The 17,741-nt window shown below is 44.0% G+C and overlaps 1 protein-coding gene across 9 annotated transcripts in view; it reads left to right on the plus strand.

Moving 5' to 3' along the window:
• LOC147013064 (netrin-G1-like) overlaps nucleotides 1-17,741 on the plus strand; it is a 247,762-nt gene that overhangs the window by 93,138 nt on the left and 136,883 nt on the right. For all 9 annotated transcript variants that reach the window (XM_085854571.1, XM_085854567.1, XM_085854566.1 and 6 more), the window contains one exon: nucleotides 16,224-16,504. In XM_085854571.1, coding sequence (XP_085710697.1) covers nucleotides 16,224-16,504 — 281 coding nt within the window. The remainder of the gene's footprint in view (nucleotides 1-16,223; nucleotides 16,505-17,741) is intronic.

Raw genomic sequence — 17,741 nt, forward strand, 5'->3', positions numbered from 1 at the left:
AAAAATGCTATGGATGAGTTTGTGCGAGGATTACGCTAATCAAGTGTGATCATGTGGGTGTGCATTAAATGCTACAATTTTACGATTTTATATTATTCAAAAGTTTGTCTCAAAATATAATAGTGAAAAACTTTTGCATCAATCATAACACCTTGTTTATGCAAACGCCAAACAGGCCAACTCTAAACGGTGTGATGACTCGTTTGAAGCATCATTTAAACTTTCACAATCGACAGTTTCTTGTATTTCATATCGAATATACAATAATCCCAAACCTATCAGGAGGCATGCATTCAAACAAGCACCCCATTCCTGTTAACCCTCTAAAATCCAGCGTCACTGCTTACCTCCTTAAACCTGAGTTAAAACATACCAAATATTATTTTAGCCAAGTTTGGTTACAATCCCATGAGCAGTTTCAGAGAAGAAGTTGCAAGTGTTGAGAAATGGATGGACTGACGACTGACGGACGGATGACGTGCCATACCATAAGCTATCCAGACTTATGTTCCAGGTGAGCAAAAAATCATGGGTGGATATGGGGGACAAAATGACATGGTGATGGACTGCTGTCTTGAAGGATGAAAGGGACAAGTTTGAAAGCATTTCTCTTCCTTCCTGCCCAGTTGTGTGTGATTAGTCATTCTCTTCTTTCCTGCCCAGATGTGATTATTCATTCTCTTCTTTTCTGCCAGCTGTGTGTGATTAGTCATTCTCTTCCTTCCTGCCCAGTTGTGTGTGATTATTCACCCTCTCCTTCCTCCTCAAGTGTGTGTATTGGTACCACACGTTTGCTCCTCCCATCCTGTTTTCTTATTAGCCCATTCCCCGTGAGTGGGTGATGGGGTTTTGCAATCACGTGTGTGTGTGTGTGTGTGTGTGTGTGTGTGTGTGTGTGTGTGTGTGTGTGTGTGTGTGTGTGTGTGTGTGTGTGTGTGTGTGTGTGTGTGTGTGTGTGTGTGTGTGTGTGTGTGTGTGTGTGTGTGTGTGTGTGTGTGTGTGTATCTGTCTTTGTGTCTCTGTCTTTGTGTCTGTCCAGGCTGTAACTTTTTTTTTACCATTTGGGCTTTTGTAAACAAATTTTCAACAAAGCATTATTATAAGGATATGGAGAAGACAAATTAGTAATTTGGTCAAAAGGTCAATGTCACATAAAATCGTCAATTTTCATCTGATTGACCTGAAATTTTAATAATTTGCACATTGGGTCACTGAATTGGTTCACCAATCAAAAGCTAGAAGCCAATTATTTTTTTTTTTAATCAAAAGGTCAAAGGTTAAGGTTGCATAAAATATGAATATGTCATTGATTCAATAGGACTCAATTCATCGAGTGTAACCTGTTTTCGATCAATAATGTCAAAGATCAAGGTCACAAAATTGTCAATTTCCTTCCGATTGACTTGAAATTTGAAGATAATTTGCACATCATGTCACTGAATTCAACCACCAATTATTATTCTTTTTGAGGTCAACACAGGCCAAAAGGTCGACATAGGCCGAGTTTCTAAAATTATCAATTTTCATCCTATTGACTTGAAATTTGAACACGATTTGCCGATCAGGTCACTGAATTCAACCACCAATTATTTTTGTGCTCAAATTTGTTTTAGGGATTTTTCAAGTATCGTGCTCTGCACGACATCTTTCATGTTTGTCTGTTTGTCTGTGTATGTCAATTGCCTGTTTGTCTGGGTCACAATTTGAAACCGATCTTCACAAACCTTTATAAAACGGTAGAGTTGTTCATATGCAGGAAGCCTATTGATTTTGAGGTCAAAAGGGCAAAAGGTCAACTTGGGCCAAAGGTCAACTTGGGCCAAAGGTCAATGACTGTCAAATTTCTAAAACTACCAATTTTCACCTGATTGACTTGAAATTTGAAGAGGATTCACACATCAGGTCAGTGAATTCAACCACTTATTATATTTTTTGGTCAACCAGCCAAAAGGTCAATAAAGGCCAGATTTCTAAAATTGTCATTTTTCATCCGATTTATTTGAAATTTGAAGAGGATTTATATTTCAGGTCACGGAATTTAACCAGCCAATTATTTTTGAGATCACCATTGACCAAAAGGTCAACATAGGCCAAATTTATAAAATCAATTTTCATCCAATTGACTTTAAATTTGAAGAGGAGTTGCATATTTTGTCATTGAATTCAACCACCAAATATTTTTATTGTCAAATTTGTTTTCAAGATTTCGCAAGAATCGTGCTCTGCACGACATCTTTCTTGTTTGTCTGTCTGTCAATCGCCTTCTTTGTATGCAACAATCTGCATTTAAATTGTTGCTTTTAGGTGTGAGCATGCATTGTGGTGCTTGGTCTCTGACAGTCTGTTACCACTTTCCCCTACCCTCCCACTTTACCTCCTCCCTCCCTTCCATCTCCCTTGTGCATTGGTTATTTTCTCTTCCCTCCTCATGCTGTGCCTCCTCCCCTTCCCCTCCCTCCTTCCCTGCTTCTTCACCCAACCCTTGGCCTCCATCCCATCGTTATTTGACCTTGTATATCTGGTAATCTAACTTCCACAGTCACAGGTAAAACCAATACAAACTCACCGATCAAATCACTGTATCATCACCTGATATTGTGAGCTTCTCGAAAACCTTCCTTTCGAGTGACGTAGCAGTCAGCAGACTATAATTTATATTCATGGGTACTCTCTCTATCACCTTAAATGTCCTGTTTCAAACATTGGTGGTGGTGTCAATGTTTGTTTGCAATACCCTTGCCCACAGTCATTTTACTTTATTTCACCTCCTAATACCCTGAAGATCTCTGGCTACGTCTAACCATGCTTTTGTGTGTTCTGCAATGACACCATCTACAAAGTCGTCTCTGCTGACACAGGCCTCCTCCTATCTGCTTATCTTTGTTCCCTGTTGCTCCTTTAAGGCCCAGTCACACCTTGACGTTTTAGCCAGCTTATGCCGATTTTTGAAAAATTTGTCTAAAACGCTGGCATGTGTCCAATATGTTATGGGTAAGTTTTGGAAACATTGAGAGCATGCTGAAAAACTGCCATACGCCGTAGTACGCTGGCTTTCATCGTTGTACTTTGCGGTTGTCCTCAAATTTTAGCATGCTTGAAATTTTACGACTTATGCCAGCGTATGACTCAGACGTTCTGCATAACGCTGGCCATAAGTTGTAGGCACATTATGCGATCGTTGACACACATCGACACACGTTACTTGTAAGTTAATCATAAGTCGAAACACGTTGAGGTAATGTTTAGCATACCCGAAACTTATTTCTAACCTATGAGTAACGTGTAGTAGGTACGTTACGCGATCGTTGACACACGTCCACACACGTTACTTGTAAGTTACTCATAAGTCGAAACACGTCAATGTAATGGTTAGCGTCAGTGTTCTAGACTCCCTGTTTTTTTTTTTTGTTTTTTTTTTGTTTTTTTCTTCGCGATGACGGTGATGTTGACACTCTGATTTCTAGTGCGGTTATGATCTAAATTGTTGAGCGGCAGCCTATTAATTATATTATATGATAACTGCACTAGAAATCGAAGTGTCAACATCACCGTCATACCGAAGAAAAAAAATACCAGGGAGTCTGGAACACTGACGCTAACCATTACCTCTACGTGTTTCAACTTATGAGTAACTTACAAGTAACTTTTGTCGATGTGTGCCAACGATCACATATCGTGCGTACAACTTATTCCCATCGCATGCGGAATGTGTGAGGCATACGGCAAGTACGTCGTAAAATGTTTAACACGTTTAAAATTTCAAGACGTACTCCACTTAATACAACATATGATAGCGTACTTTAGCGTTCTATTCACGTATACCAAACTTACCCATACCGTATTCGACGTGCACCAGCATTTTATACGCATTTTTCAGAGGTCGGCATACGCTGGCAAGATCGCCAAGGTGTGGCTGCGATGTTGACACTTCCATTTCTCCGGCGGTTATGATTTGAATCATTGTGTGGAAGCCTTTTAATAGGCTACGCCACGTGATCGTCGGCCATACGTGCAGCGCGCTATGCATAAGTTAGACTATCGTTGGGCATAGGTTGTGAAGGCTGACAACAGGTTAAGCGTAAGTCAGCGTTTTACATACATTTTGATACGTTGCCATTGCTGGCTAAAACGTCAAGGTGTGAGTGGGCCTTTATGGCGATTTTAACTGCCACCATGCTGAATGTCGATATATGGATCCCCTAACATCCTAGTACAGAATTGTAGCCAAAACCTTCTGCATGGCATCATGTCTCACCCAGTCCCACAGGTTTCAGTTGACAGAGCTATGCTAACCACCATGGGAAGTAAAGTGAAGCTGCCATTTCAGGCAGTAGCCCTATGTCTTTCCCTCTGACGAAGGATTAACGCCTGAAACGACAACTTCACTTTACCTACCATGGTGGTTAGCATACCTATGTAATCTCATGCTTGATAAAAAAATAATTATTCAAATTGTCCGTCACCACAGACCAGCACTCGCCTTGACAAAGACAAAGAACCGTAAATGCTCAAGGCCAGTGCAGAACATGATTCTTGAAGTCTTCATTCATCAAAAGCTTCTTTCTGCCAAGCTTTTCTTTCATTCTAAAGTCCCTGACAGGCAATCATTACCACACTGCGCAGCCAATTGTCTGTAAATTTCAATGGTTTTTATGTTTTATTTGATCAGAAATTTTGTCATCCTTGCTATTATACCCTGTTGATTCTCTCACATGTTTCCATCTTTATATCCAGCTTTTGCATTAAAGCACAAACCATGTGATTATGGGTATTGGTTATCAACACTTTAAACACAAACGTCCTCAAAATGATTAATCTATATACATTGCTCAACCATCCTAATCATTATTTCTGATTAAATCTGATTTACTCTCATATAGTTATTTGTCGAAAGTTCAATGAAAGATCTCACAAAATGTCATCAATACCATTGCAGTGACTCATTCATTTTTATTTTATTGAACACTAACATTAATCTTGCTAATATCTATATTTGCATGCATGGTAAGGGAGCTCCAAGGTAGCACATGAATGAAAATTTGTCGTTTAGGTTAATTTAAACTCCCCTTTTGAAGACAATTAACGACCTTGTTTAATTATCCTTTATCAAGACATCATCCCTGCTCACCTTGTTGTCCCTCGCTGGGGCCTGAAGCTACCGTGTTTTTTGGCCGACTCAACCATGTCTTGACTTGGAACAGACCGCAACGGTTTCTTCACGATAAAGTTTTTTTTCACTTTCCTCACTCATATCATCAAATGCCTGAACCTCATATCTATGAATCGCTGGATATGTCGCAATGCTTATAAACACCATGAGACACCAGTGTTCACAGCTTTTTTCATTTACACATATGCCATAACCTCGAGAATCTCTTAAACTAAGCCGAGTTTCAAAATTTTAACTTCAGAATTGACCTTAGCAGCATTTCCCACTACTAAGAAAGTGTTTATTTGTTCAATTTGGACATTGTTTGACATTCCAGAAATCTCCAGGTGGTGTTCAATATGACCGATCGGCAATCGCTAATCGCTTGCCAAGCCAGCTGCTCCTCATCATCCTTTTCATTGGAGTGCTTGATTGAGTGCTTAAGCAACTTGGTAAGCACTCCAAGCTGCTTGGTTGCTTGTTTGCAACCCATGGTGAAACACGGAAAAAAGTATTCGCACTGTCACTGAATAAATATATCGATCGACTTGAACAAAGTTCAGCCACACTCGCCTGCGTTTGGCCCCGCACTGTCATGTGGTGCCTTAGGCGGTTGCTCACCTGCTGAAAATGTGCAATTTCATTTTACACATTTCCCCTTTTTGTATGATTTGCTTTCATTATGTGACCCATCACTGACATAGATAGATACGTAAAAAAAAGTAAACGTTTCATTTTTTAATAGTTTTTTTCAACCGTTTATTTGGAGTGCTTGCTTGAGTGCTTAACCCTTTGAACCCTGAGCTCTTTGGACTTTCAGTTCCCCTACCCTGGGCTCCCTGGAGAAAAATCTGCCCACTCGGGTATATAGAGGTTTGAATTAAGGCCGGTATAATTGCTGCTATGGCTCAATGGGTGGGCACTTGGCGAGCTCTCAAGAAGCTTCCATCTGTACAAGCTTCCATGGCAATTCCACGGCTTGGTTCTCCTTGGGGAGATCTCTGGAGTTAGGAAGGCAAAATAAATTAATGGATTACAATGAGTTAAAAAATGTTTTCAGTGGTTGCAAAGCAATGAATCACCACATCACAGCAGGATTGCCGAGAGGTATGCATCCTTGCTCTAAGCTGTCCAGCCTGGCTTTGAATCCCGACACAGGTATAAACCGGTGTTTCACAGACAGGGTGATTCATCAATGTGTGTGCCATCCCTCGGATGGAAATTGAACTGGGTGTCGCATCTGCCGGAATCCTCCACCCCTCCCCCCCCGTCTCACCCCTCCCCCTCTCTCTCCCTCTCACCCTCTCCCTCTCTCACATCTGTCTCACATGTATCTCCCTCTCCCACAACACTCTCCCTCTCCCACAACTCACTCCCTCTCCCACCTCTCTCTCCCTCTACCATGCCCCTCTCCCTCTCCCATCTATCACCGACTCCCTATCTGACACCTCCCCTCTCCCTCTTTCTTCCACCCCACTCCCTATCCATACTTCTCACACCTCTCTCCCTATCTCTCCCCTTCCTCTCTCTCTCCCCTTCCACTCTCTCCCACTACTCTCCCTCTCTTCCCCACTGCCCCCTCCTCCCTTCATGTCCCCCCCCAAACCTCCGCTTACCCATTCCCCTCTGTTAAGGGGGCTGTTAAGGACTGCCAGTTTACTTTTGAATTTAAAATGGCTTCCCCAGAGTGTGGCATGTGCTAATATGATTCAGAATGAGCCGACCTGAAGGGTGAAAAGGTCATTCAATGTGCGAGCATGCATGCACACAGGTAGGCCTTTGCCAGATAGGTAGCATAGTTTTTAAATGTTCCCACCAAGTTAAATATAGAATTCAGTGGTTAAAAATAAAATGTTGCTGTTTGGGTGCATTTTATCGCTCTTTCCTTCCCCTCCCCTCATGCTGACTTCCCTTCCCCTCCCCTCATGCCACTTTCCCTTCCCTTCTCCTCAAACTGCCTTCCCCTCACATTGCGCTGCCATTCCTTCCCCTCTCCTCATGCTGCCTCACTTTCCCCTCATGCTGCCTTCCCTTCCCTTTCCTTCCCCTCATGCTGCCTTCCCTTCCTCTCACATTGCCTTCCCCTCACTTTGCACTGCTTCTCCTTCCCCTCCACTCATGCTGCCTTCCTTTCCCCTCACACTGCCTTCCCTTCCCATTTTGTTGCCTTCGCTCCCCATCCCATGACACTTACCTCCTCCCAAACCACCTCCCTTCACCCCATGGACATCTTTGGGCTGTCTCCGCGTGCTGTATTGATGTGCTGTTTTAACGTTTAATTAACCAAACGCGAGTCCAGAACCCCCTCCCCACTTCCCCTCTCCTTTATCCACCATCCGCCTCACTCCATCCACCCTCTCCCAGAGTGTACTTCTGTTGATGTTTACCCTCGCCGAAGGAGAGGTTATTGAATTTGGCTCTGTTTTGTTTGTTTGTTTGTTTGTCCGCACAGAACTTTCAGGTTTTTCAGCGCAACTTGAGACGAAAGTCAAATTGAGAAGAAAGTTTCACCATAAATTCGTCTACTCATGTAGAATGTTTTATTCATAATTATGACATCAACTTCCGGTTCTGGGTTTGGAGCGTTGGCAGGTCTCCTTCAGGGCTCTCTGCTGTCAATCTCAAAGTTAAGTTTCCGGTCGTTATCTGTCCCGATTTAACTGTTTACTTTATTACCTGCATGTTACTGTATGTTCCTAGTTCGGTTTTGTTTCAAAAATCGTGCTATTTTGTGAGTTTTCGTCGAACTTGTCTTACCTTGAATTACAAGGTTCTTACCTTCATGGAACTTGAACTTACGGTGCTTGAGGCTCAGTGTATGATCATGTTTATTTGTATTTTCTCCCCAATACCTACAATTTCTATCTTCCCCACTTTCCCAACATCCCCCATCCCTCCCAACTAAACACTATTTCTTGTCTTAAATCAAAAAAATACCTTTCTCCTCTCACACTTACAAGTCTCGATTCTTCTTCTTCTTTATTCTTTATATAATCATTATTCCACTGAGCTGACCCTCTCTCGCCATTACCTTCACAATTTCTTCCTACAACCTTCCATTCCCGAATCTTACCTGTTCTTCAAAAATACATTTAAAAAATTATCATCTTCCTTGTATCCTTTCGATCTCTACAACTGTAACCACGTGTCTCTCTCCACTCTTCCTGGTAATTTTCATCGACCCAGCAGCTTCACACTGCGTTTACCATTCCAAATTCACCACACACTTCCACGATTTTATTTCAACCTTCCCTTTTCCGAATGTTATGCAATCCTTATTTAAAATAACTAATTTCACTTTTGACTATACACCTCCCATAGCCACGTGATTCTCCCATAACCACGTGATCTGTTTCCACCCCCTGCATTTACCAATCCAATTTCACCATTCACCTTACGATTTTTTCGACAACACTTCCATGACCTAATCTGTTGAAAACTCTCTCAAACATTAATAATAATAATAAAAACGATCTCTTATAATGCTTCATTTTCCTCTTTCACACATGTGGTACTCTTTACTGTATCATAATGCACTACTCCTGTTCTATGTAAACAGACTGCTCTCAATTCTACGTCTCCTTCATACCTTGCTGAAAAAATCCAACTGTTACAGCATTTCTTCTCTCCATTCTCTGAATTCGCCTTTATTGCATCCATCAAGAAATGTGTTTAATCACATCTCTGACCTAAAACTTTTTTAAAAACCCCAGTTTTCTATGGATGTTCACTTTCTATCAACAATTCTTTTTTCCCCATTTTCAGTGCCAACTCACCCCTCTCACCCCTCACTCTCAAGCAACCATCACACTCTTCTCCCTCCAAGCCTCCCTCTCACCTCTCTCAAAAACTTCCCCCTCACCTTTCTCCCTCAACTCTCCCCACTCACCCTTCTCACACCATTCACCCCCTCACTCACCCTTCCCAAAGTTGCTCCCCCCCTCATCCACAAAGCTTCCTCCTTCCACTGCCCTCTCACCTCCATCTCTTCACTCCACCTCCTCAAATCCTCAACCCCCTTCTGCCCCTCTCTTGTCCACCCTCTCCCCCAGCACCACAGAGGCTTTTCTCCTCCTCATCCGGCCCCTCACCAAGCTATTCTGCAATCCCCCCACACTCTTTCAACAGCCCTCCTTACCTACCCCCCCCCTCGTCTCTTGTCCTACCCTCCCCTCCCTCCCACCCTCTGCACCCAAAGCCTCCTCCCCTCCCTCTTCATTAACAGTGTGGACCTCAAATATCCGGGGCATTCGCTCAATCCTTTCAGATCTTTCCATAAAGGTTGCCACTGATAAACCAGACATAATCTGCCGAACAGAAACTTTCCTCCCCCAAGACGTGTCTGACTCCCAAGAATCTCTCCCTGGTTACTCCCTCCTCCGGTATGACAGACCTGAGCCTCGTCCTGGTGGAGGAGTTGCTCTCTTCATCAAAGACTCTATTCCTCACTCTCCATGCACTGCCCTCACTTCCCCACACCCCTAGGAATACCTCTGGCTACGGCTTCCCCTCCACTCCCACCTCATGTTTATATGTGTACTGCACCGTCCACCAAACAGTGATGACTCCATGTACACCTCACTCTCCAAAAACATGGACCAACTTCTATCTTCTCATCCAAACTCTCTCTTCCGCATATGTGGTGACTTCAATTGTCATCATGCCAGTGGGTTGGGTATGGATACCTCTCTCACCTGTCATGGCACTTCAGCAAAAGCTTTCTGTGACTCATTGGGACTGACTCAATCGGTCAACTTCCCAACCCGGATCTCAACCAATGCTCCTCCATCTCTTCTGGATCTGATTTTGACAAATTTCCCTGACAATATCTGCTGCTCTTCTATCGTTCCAATCGGTTCTTCTGACCACGTCCTTGTCAAAGTGGACATCTCTCTGGCTGTTATTAGAGAACCACCTCACCGCCATCAAGTCTGGCATTTCACTCAAGCTGACTGACAGGGTCTCCAAGCAGCCATCAAACTTATAGACTGGTCTCCTATCACTACTTTCTCCAACATCAACTCATCCTGGGAATTCTTTCAAAGAAACTTTCTCTCCCTCATGAACAGATTTATCCCCTATCGTCTTCAGTTGTCCTACCCTTCCTCCCACCCTTGGTTCACTGAAGCTTGTGGCGAGGCAGTTGTCCTGAAACAACTTGCCTTTGCCTCATGGAAAGTAACCCCAACTGAAGGTAATCTCAGTTCCTTCCAGAAAGCTTGGAACAAGTGTGGATCTACCCTCAGGAGAGCCAGAAAACAACATCTTTCTCCTCTCAAGCCTGAACTCTCAAACCTCTAGAGCTCCTCAAAATCCTGGAGGTGTCTAATCAAATCTGTTTCTGGTGTATGTTCCCCCTCCATCCCCTCCCTTACCTCAAATGGCTGCACTGCTGATACCGCACATAAAAAGGCTGAATGCCTAAACTCGGTGTATGCAGCTAAATCTGGTGTCCAAAACTCATCACTTTCTCTCCCCACCTTGTCAGTCGCACCCAACTGTCCCTGGACTCTGTGTCCTCTCCTGACAAGGTGGGGAGCTTGCTGTCAAACTTCAACTCAGATTCTGCAGCCCGTCAAGACGGCATCAGCCCACGTGTCCTCAAAGCCTGCTCTTCTGCTCTTGCTCACCCTCTGTCTGTTCTATTCACCCTCTCATTTGCCCAAGGTCATCTGCCATCTGCTTGGAAATCAGCAAACATCACTGCCCTGCATAAAAAGGTGCAAAAACAGTTCCCTGAAACTACAGACCAATCAGCCTTCTGCCAATCATCAGCAAGGTTATGGAATCCATCATTGCTTCAGACATCAAATCCTTCCTCTTCTCCAATTGCTAGATTTCCGATCTTCATTTTGGTTTCAGACCAGGTCACTCTCCCCTGGATATGCCGCTTCTGCTCTCCCAACAATGGATGGAAGTCCTCAATGCCAGATAGAAAATCCGAGCCGTATCCCTGGACATATCACGTGCTTTTGACACAGTCTGGCACCCTGCCCTGCTCACCAAACTCTCTTCCTATGGTATCCAAGGCCATCTCCACTCATGGCTCGCAGACTTCCTCTCCCGTCACAGTCACCGTGTGGCCCGAAATGGAGTTCTTTGATCCCCCCTTCCTTTCAAGGCTGGAGTTCCTCAAGGTTGTGTTCTGGGCCCTGTTATTTTTCTGGTTTTCATCAATGATCTCTCCGGCTCTCTGGAAAATACTCTTTATCTCTTTTCTGATGACTCCACTCTCTACCGTACCATCTGTCATCCCTCAGACCGGCAAGCAGCAGCTTCTTCGCTCACTGCAGATCTGGATAAAATCACAAACTGGTCCAACACGTGGAACATGTCTTTCAATCCAGACAAATCTCACTCTCTCACGATGTCTCTCCGAAAGGACCATTTAGAAAAACCCCGCATCCACTTTCTCAACAATCCTCTGGAAGAAGTCCTTTCATTCAAGCTTCTGGGTCTCACTATCTGCCATAACCTTTCCTGGGAAGCCACATTTCAAACCTCGCCTCCAAAGCCAGTCAACAACTGGGAATCCTCGATCATGCAAAGTCCTTCCTCAGCCCATCTGAGCTCCTGACCACTTACAAAGCTTTCGTCCGCAGCCTGATGGAGTACTGCACCCCCCTCTGGGCTGGTGTTCCTGCCTCCCACCTTTCTCTGCTTCACGCTGTGGAAACCAAGGCAATTCGGATCATTGGCATCTCCCGCGATGAGGTTGAGTCTTTGGGCCTCTCACACTCTCTGCGCAGGCAGGTCAGTGGTCTTTCTGTCTTATACTGTCTCCTCTCCAGCCTCGCCCCCCCCCCCTGTTCTCTCTGCGATTTGTTCCCACCACATTTCCGCAGTGCGCTCAAGGTCTGCCAGCAACCGCCTTCTGATAAAACTATCAAAATCACGAATCACTGCTCATCTTCACTCTTTCGTTCCTCTCTTTCCCCACCTTTGGAATAAACTCCCTCATGCTATCCAATCTCATTCTTCCCTCCACGCTTTCAAAACAGCTGTTCTCCACCACCTATTATCACCCCCCATCCAAATCCTCGATCTTTTCTACCCCCGATAATCCACCCAAGCCCACTTCCTTCAAATTCCCTGCTTTCCTTCCTGAAAGTCCTTGTCATGTCCATCTTGTATTCCCCATGTTCCCTGCCCCATCCCTCTCCCTTCCACAGATCTCCTAATGTCTTTGTTCCCAACTGTTTTGTCCTTCCCACTCCCGCCCCTCTTTTATCATGCCCCCTTGCTATGTGTTGTGTGTTCACTCTCATACGAGCCTTGATAAGGTATACAAAAAAAAACAGGGCCCAGAACACTGCCTTGAGGAACTCCAGCCTGCACAGGAAGAGGGGATGATAGAACTCTATTTCGGGCCACACGTTGACTGTGACAGGAGAGGAAGTCTGTGAGCCATGAGTGGAGATGTTCTTGGATACCATAGGAAGAGAGTTTGGTGAGCAGGGCAGGGTGCCAGACCGTGTCAAAAGCACGCAATATCTCTCGGGATATGGCTCTGATTTCATGTCTGGCATTGAGGATCTCCATCCATTGTTGGGAGAGCAGAAGCAGCATATCTTGGGTGGAGTGACCTGGTCTGAATCCATTTTTATGATCAGAAATCAAGCCATTGGAGAAGTGGAAGGATTTAATGTCTGAAGCGATGATGGATTCCATAACCTTCGTGATTGGTAGAAGGCTGATTGGTCTGTAGTTGCAGGGATGTTTATTCCGTGACATTGATAAGTACTCTCTATGCGATGGCTGGAATGCAAGAAAAAGTGATGATGTGAGGGTAGAGTTGACAAATACATGCATCCGACCTGACAATGCTGATCTAAAAAAACTGATCAAGGTGATCGAGTCGTGTGCAAATCCTTTCCCTACCTTTGATAAACATCCCGACCCTTAATTTGTCAAATGTTTTTGATGAGTCTTTTGATCCAAATGGTTTTTCAAACACCCAGTATCACCACGTTTTCAGCCATATCTTCTTCTTCTTTGCACCATACAACTTGCACGTATAATCCTGTGGTGCCTCGATTGTCTCATCACTCAGTGGTTCCAAGTGCTCGTAATTTGAATGCATGGATGTACCGTTCATCTGGCGTAACGATGTTGTGCGGTCGTTTTTTTGCCCATGCAAGAGAATGTGGCTGTGTAATCACACCCTGTAAATACGTGAAATCCAGGTAGTGCAGCACACATTTCTGGATCAATCTCCGCTACGATTCGTGACACGATGAATTGTCTATTGTTACAGCCAGTTGTGCCAACCTCCATCCAGACATTAGCCTTCACTTCATGGCAATGGTGAAGTAGGATCACCAGGATGTCCATGTCTGCTTCTCGGATAACAATATCACCTGCTGGAGTAGAATCAGTATCTTCTTGATGCTTTCTTTTCTCATGAAGTCTGCTGTCTGCGTATGGCAGGTGAAACATAATGCGAGTGTCTGCTTCTGGATGATTACATGATGATGGAATAAATTTAATTATATGAAAGTATATTGACTTTCCTGAATCTGATCGGCGCCATCTCTGCTCTCTCACTGACATCCAAGTTTCATGTCATCAGCAAAATTGGAAAGCCTACTACTAACCCCTTCCTGTCCAAATCATTGATGTAAATTATCTTTATTTAATGGAACAAGTGTATCGATGTCCAGACACTGATGGCACCTTTTATGATGTAATGCATAAACAGCGTTTTCCCATGTTTGTGTTCCTGTTCGAGCATAATAAAATTAATTGCATATGTATTGGTACAACCCAGGGTCAGGTCATGGGCACAAAAGAAAATCTCCCTTACAGGCGGGAGACAACTTACAATTTTCGTCTGTACACGTGCCACAGTGCAAGTGGTTTCCTGACATCTGCTGCAGACAGGTTTTATTATTAGCCAGGGCACAAAATATATTTTCCCCACCTCCTCTACTATTCCCCCCACTTCCTGACCCCCCCCCCCAAGGTTGCTCCTAAAGGGAAGAATATATAACAATTATCCTAGTGCTGATCCATGTGGCACCTCATTAGTTCCAACCTCCTAACCAGACATCCTCTCACTCACAGCCACTCTTTGTTTCCTATTTTATTTTTACGTAAAATCCAGTTTGACGTAAAAGCCCGTTTTTAATGCAATAGCTGCTATTATTGCCACTTTACAAACCCTCACCTTAGCAAACAGCCTTATATGTCAAACTTTATCAAATGCATTCTGAAAGTTTAGATAAACTACATCCACTGCATTTTCCCTCATCCAAACATTTGGAAACTGCTTCATAGAACTCCAATAGATTTGTTAAACATGAACTCCCATTGATAATTCCGTGCTCACTATCTTCAATTAATTTAGATTTATCGAAATAAATCCACCATCTCATCCCAAATGAACATCTCTCATATCTTCCCCAAAACGGAAGCTAAATAAAAGAACAGGTCTATAGTTGCCTGATTCCTCTGTGGATCCTTTTTTAAATATTGGTGTTACATTCACTACTCTCCAATGTAGCCCAGCGTTGGCTTAGCGGTTAGGGTGGTGGCTTGGAATCCTAGGGTCCTGAGTTTGAGCCCCGTTGGCTGCTGAATTGACACCAGGGGATTGACTCAGCCTATCATCCTTCCAAGGTTGGTGAAATTAGCACCAGTGTACTGGTAATTGGGGGCACTGCAATTGCCCCCAATTACCAATTAGGCCGTGCCCCTAACCAATGATGCAACCAGCAGCCAAAAAGGCTGTACACAATTGGCATGACTCTCCAATCCTCTATGACCTGTGCTGACTCCACTGAGCTGTCAAAGATATTGGCTTGCATCACTTGACCTTATCTGCTCTGCCACTTACCTCAGTAGTCTTTGGTGCATATTATCTGGCTCTGCAATGACCATGGAACTGAAAGTTGGTCATAAAACTGAAAGTTCCAGCCTCCAATTTGGACGGAGCTTTATCTTTTCTGAGCTTTCCTGTTTCCTTACTTCCTCCAGTTCGAACTGGAACTCCTCTAAAAGTCCCTCCTCACCTTCGAGGTAGATTCTCTCAGTAACTGGTGATTGTCCTGACTGGTCTTCTGGAAATGTGTGAGGCAAAATTACTTTGATAAGCCTGCTATCTCTTTTCTCACTAACCACTCTCCACGTGCAATTGTTCAATGGGCCCACACTTGTCTTAACCTGCTCTGAACTCATGATGCAATGTCGGACCCCGACATTTGCGGTTCCGCTACTCACGGACCCTGCGTATTCGTGGTTAATAAAATGTGACCTGCTTCTATATTCGCGGCCCTGTGCTTCACGTATTCACGGTTTTTCACGAGATTTTTCATTTTCCTTTATGAATCACGAACCGCCGGTAACCTATCCCCCTTTTCCCCCATTGAAGCAATGCCTCGACATTTGTGGATTCCACATTCACAGCATTTTTCAGGAACATATCCCCTGCGAATGTCGGGGTCCGACAGTGTTTTTGAAAATGCCTTGGTATTATGTTTAATAGGTTTGGACATATCCCTTTCATATTCACTTTTGGCTTGCTGAGTTATTTTCTTAACTAGCCTCGGTTTACTCCTGTACTGATCCGAGTATGATGCCATCCTTTTGTTTTATACCCAATAAACACCTTCTGCTTATCCTTAATCGCTCACATTCCTCACCTTCCTGCTCAACCATCCTGGTCTATCCCCACCTCTATCTTTACAATTTGCATTGCAATCAGTACAGTGGTTTGTGGCTAAAACATGAATCATGAAAATATTTACACAAGATGGAGGTGGCAAAATGGATGAGACTGGGGGGAGGGGGGGAGAGAGATGGACGGAGGGAGCCAAAAGGGCATTTTCGTGATATCTTTGTCTTTCTTTTGCACCAAAGAAATGTAATTTCAGATGTAAAGTCCAAGCAACTTCTGGGAATTTATTTTCCACCGGAGTTTGAACGTCAAGAGGAAACTTAAGGTTTTAAACTCTTTACAAGGCGAAATGGCATGAATGTTTTGCACAGCAGGAACATGCTCGCAGCATGATTTTGACCAATATGACTCATTGAAGCCCTTGCTCTTCATGTCCTTCCTGCTCTCTCACATCAGGTGATCTGCACAGAAGTTTATTCCTCCAAATTCCCATCTAAAGAGGCACAAGTAGTGCGCTATGAAGTGTACAAACGCTTGAAGCTGCATTCAGGCCCAAACCAGCAAGACCCGGCCACACTCTATCACAGCCTGGAATCCAACCGTGTTCTGCGCAACTTCCTCACTCTCACGGACTTGCGCATTTGTCTTCTGGAACCAGCCATTTGGGGCGACTTTGTGGACCAGAAAAATCTTAACAAGTACTACTATGCCATTTCAGATGTGCAGATTCCTGGACGGTAAGAACTGGTGGAGTATGTCAAGTGCATCACATAGTTGGTTTTTCAAGAAATTGATACAGCCTCCAATTTTGACAAAAAGCTTCACATATACTTGCAAACTATTTTCTGTTGTGAGGACACAACCATGGCATTGATGTGTAGGTTTGTTTTAATAAATCTGCACACTACAACTAACAGAATCCAAAATGATGGTGCAGAGTTAGTGCACTTCTCTTTGGGTTGTTTAATCTAGGTTCAATTAACTGGCCAAGCATTGCATCAAGATGTGTAGCATCCATTCAATAATACATTAGCTGGGGACCCATCCACCAACATTGTCGTTGGTGGACTTTAAAGTTGCCGCTGTGTCTTTCGACAAAGAGCAGGCAAGTTATCACCAGCACACTGGGCAAATTCCAAAATCCCTGCTCTTACTAACTCTGCAAAGTGAAACCACAGAGGGGAACTCTGGCACTCCGACCTCACCCACCATGAGTCAATGGTCAAACATCTTCTTGCGTATGGCAGCTTGGCTGCTGGGTAGCCATCATTTTGTCGGGGCATGACTCTGCCACTGATGCTGTGCCCCTATACCAGTACACTGGTACTCATTTCGCCAACCGCAGAAGGATGACAGGCTGAGTCAACCCCACCTGGTGTTAATTCAACAGTCAACGGGGAGCGAACTCAGGACCCCTAAGACCCCAAGGCGGCCACTCTACCCACAAAGCCAACACCAGGCTTACAATGGTCTATGATAGTGCCTGAAACTAGACCAGATTAAATAACAACTGCAGAATAAATGACGCAATGAACAGAAATTTTTCATTTCCTCCCAAACCTTTGAAGATAGTTCATCTGATTTAATTTTTTTTAATAACATCATAATCGATTAATAAAGTGCAATATTCCAGTAAAAGCTTTTTCGTAGCACCTGAATTTATGCCTTCTTAACATAAACCCAGTCGTTATTGCCTGACAGCATTAAATCGTCCCTTATATCTTCTGAAATTTTCACTTGGCTGGGAGGGATGCATGCTCACAGGTGAGCTGTCTGGACAGGATGCGAATCTCGGCTCAGATATAAACTGTCATCCCGGTGTTTCATAGGCTGGTCGATTCATCAACGTGCGTGACATCCCTCAGATAGAGGTTAAACTTGGTCTCCTGTCTGCCTGCATCAGTAGGTAGATGTCAGCATTCCCACGGTGTTCTTCGGGAAGAGTAGGCGAGCTATCTCTGGCACCATGGCCAA

Source organism: Eptatretus burgeri, chromosome 14 (genome assembly GCF_056783735.1).
Source record: "Eptatretus burgeri isolate ZD-2024b chromosome 14, Ebu_testis_v1, whole genome shotgun sequence".
In the NCBI taxonomy this organism is placed as follows: domain Eukaryota; kingdom Metazoa; phylum Chordata; class Myxini; order Myxiniformes; family Myxinidae; genus Eptatretus; species Eptatretus burgeri.